This window comes from Gossypium hirsutum, chromosome A08, assembly GCF_007990345.1.
Source record: "Gossypium hirsutum isolate 1008001.06 chromosome A08, Gossypium_hirsutum_v2.1, whole genome shotgun sequence".
Taxonomy (NCBI): Eukaryota; Viridiplantae; Streptophyta; class Magnoliopsida; order Malvales; family Malvaceae; genus Gossypium; species Gossypium hirsutum.
In genome coordinates this window covers 113,826,633-113,829,286 of record NC_053431.1, presented here as the reverse complement: position 1 = coordinate 113,829,286, position 2,654 = coordinate 113,826,633, and the positions used below count along the sequence as shown (strand labels likewise).

At 30.8% G+C, this 2,654-nt stretch overlaps 1 protein-coding gene across 1 annotated transcript; it reads left to right on the top strand.

Moving 5' to 3' along the window:
* The first annotated feature begins 207 nt into the window (after positions 1-207).
* LOC107919138 (anther-specific protein LAT52) lies at positions 208-796 on the top strand. The gene is made up of 2 exons (XM_016848661.1): positions 208-370; positions 468-796. Exons 1-2 carry the CDS (start codon positions 208-210, stop codon positions 794-796), a joined length of 492 nt encoding a protein of 163 aa, XP_016704150.1.
* Positions 797-2,654: the final 1,858 nt, after the last annotated feature.

Here is a 2,654-nt window from a genome sequence, read left to right as displayed (position 1 = left end):
TTTTTAGTTAATTAGTTGTTTTACTTTATATAGTTTTTACAAGTCTATGAGAAACGAATCATGCTCTCCCCTAACAAACCAAACCCTTAAAATTTAAAAACATGAATAACCCCTATATCTCAATTCCTCCCTATATAATGTAGCCAATTTTATAAGATACGATAACCCAAGACAGTGCAATAATGTACAAATAAAATAAATAAGGAAATGGCAAACATTCCTATAATCATCATTCTCTTCGTTGCATTTTGTGTTTCGACCTTCTTCAACTTCGCCAATGCTGTAGGAATGACGTTCATTGTTGTAGGTCATGTTTACTGTGACACTTGTGGTGTTGAATTTGAAACTACGCTCAGTCAAAGCATTGGTGGTATATAATCAGATTACTATTTCCTTTTCAACAATCTTATTCTCTTTTTCATTTATGAAAAAAGAATTGATATATGTGTGCTATTTATAATTGGCAGAAGCTATAGTGAAGCTAGAATGCAGGAACCGTATTGATCAATCCTATACCTATCAGAGCAAAGACATAGTCGTTGATAAGAGGGGAAATTATGAAATCGAAGTAATGGGCGATTATGAGGAATCAGATTGCAACGTCATCCTGATTAGGAGTCCCAGTCAAGATTGCAATGATCCCATCGAAAAGTGGAGGAAAGCTAGGGTGGTCCTCACCACAACGGATGGTGTTAGGGGCAATGTGCGCTTTGCCAACAGTCTCGGGTTCAAGAAAAGGACATCTCATCTTGGTTGTAATAAATTCTTAAAGAAATGGGGTTATTTTGAGCTTTAAGGATGAAGTTGGAGACCAAAACCTTTGAAAACTAATGAAAAAATGTAATACATAATATGTAACAACTCATTTTTTGTCAAATCAGAACAGTGGTTTCGGGACCACAAATCTGAGGTCAAAATAATTATTTTATTATTAAATTGAGGTCTACAAAATGATAGTATGATTGTGTGAAAATTTCGTTAAGAAATTTATCGTTTGAGTACTTAATTTGATAAAAAAGACTAAATCGCGCAAAGTGTAAAACTTGTGTTCTATTAGCTGAAGTTGTCTAATAGCTATAGAACTTTAAAGTAAATGTCCTTAAGTTGTAGACCATTAGTATGTTAGTGGACATTTATGAGATTGGTATTGTTGAAATTTGATTTAAATTAAAAGGTTAATTAAGTAAATTAACAAATAAGTGATAAATAAATAAAACAAAGCAATTTTATTATCCCTTATCATCTTCTCCAATCGAGACAAGGGTGTAAAGAAGCCATTTTTAAGCTTCAATATTCTGCCAAGGCATTTTTGTCCAATTAGGTATGATTTTTGTCCTGTTTTTAATGATTTTTATGTTTTCGAGATTGTTGCAGCTTAATCTAGCTAGCCTAGGGACTAATTTGCAAAAATGTTAAAGTTTTATAGTTTTTCCATTGATGAATGTACATGTATTTTGATGTTTGATTGTAACAACCCATTTTTTGGTGAAATCGGAATAGTGGTTTCGGGACCACAAATCTGATCCGAAAATAAGGTTTATTTTTATTTCATTATATAGTCCGTATTATAATAGGCATGTCGTGTGAAAATGTTGATACGAAAATTTTATCGGTTAAGTGTTTAATTACAAGAAGGACTAAATCGCATAAAATGTGAAAGTTGAATTCTAGTAGCTATAAGGATTAAATAGCTATGGAATTCAAATCTAGAGGTGCTTATATGGTAATTAGACCATTAAAGAAGTATGTAGATTTTTTTTGATGGCTCATCCATGGAAATATAGAAAAGGGCAAGGACTAAATTGAAAATTACAAAATATTTAATGAATTAAAAGATGAAAAGAAAATATCATCTTATTTTTGTCATCTTCAACCTAAAATTCTATGGAAATCTTGGGAGAGAGAGGGGAAACTTTCAAGGCTTAATTGGGTAAGTTTTCTTGTCTCGTTTTTAGTAATTTTGATATTTTTTAAACCAGGATAACTTAATCTCTCTATTTGAGGGATTAATTTGAAAAGTTATCAAAGTATAGAAAATGGGTCAAGGATGTATATGCTGTAAATTAGAAATTTATGGTAGAAAATGAAAGGTTGTTGATAGATAAACAACTTTTACAAAGTGATTTTGATGGAAACATGGTTTAGGGACTAAAATGTAAACTTGTAAAATTGAAGAAAAATTTTGAATTTTTATGAATACATGTGCTGGAAAATTTGTAATAGGATTTTGGTTGGGCTTGGAATAGGGAGTAAATTGCACAAGTTTCATTTTTCGAGCCTAGGGATAAAATCGAAATTTATGGAAAAGTTAGAGGCAAAATGGTAATTTTACCTAGGACGTAAATTGAGTCTATTTAAATATGAAATGTGTGAAATTGATGGTTAAATTCATTTATATAGATCCAGACAACACTAATTCGAGGTTCGAGGAAAAGAAAAGGTTTCAGATTAGTAGATTTTTAATGAGAACAAGTGTCGAGGTAAGTTCGTATAACTTAATCGGGCATGTAAATATATTTAATTGAATCTTTTGATTGTATGAAATGTATTATCATTTGATGTGAAGTATTTGTTTTCTAGAAAGAAAAATTGAATACATGCTTGAAATGATGAAAAATGGGTTAAGTCCCGATTGAATATTGAATTTTGATGAA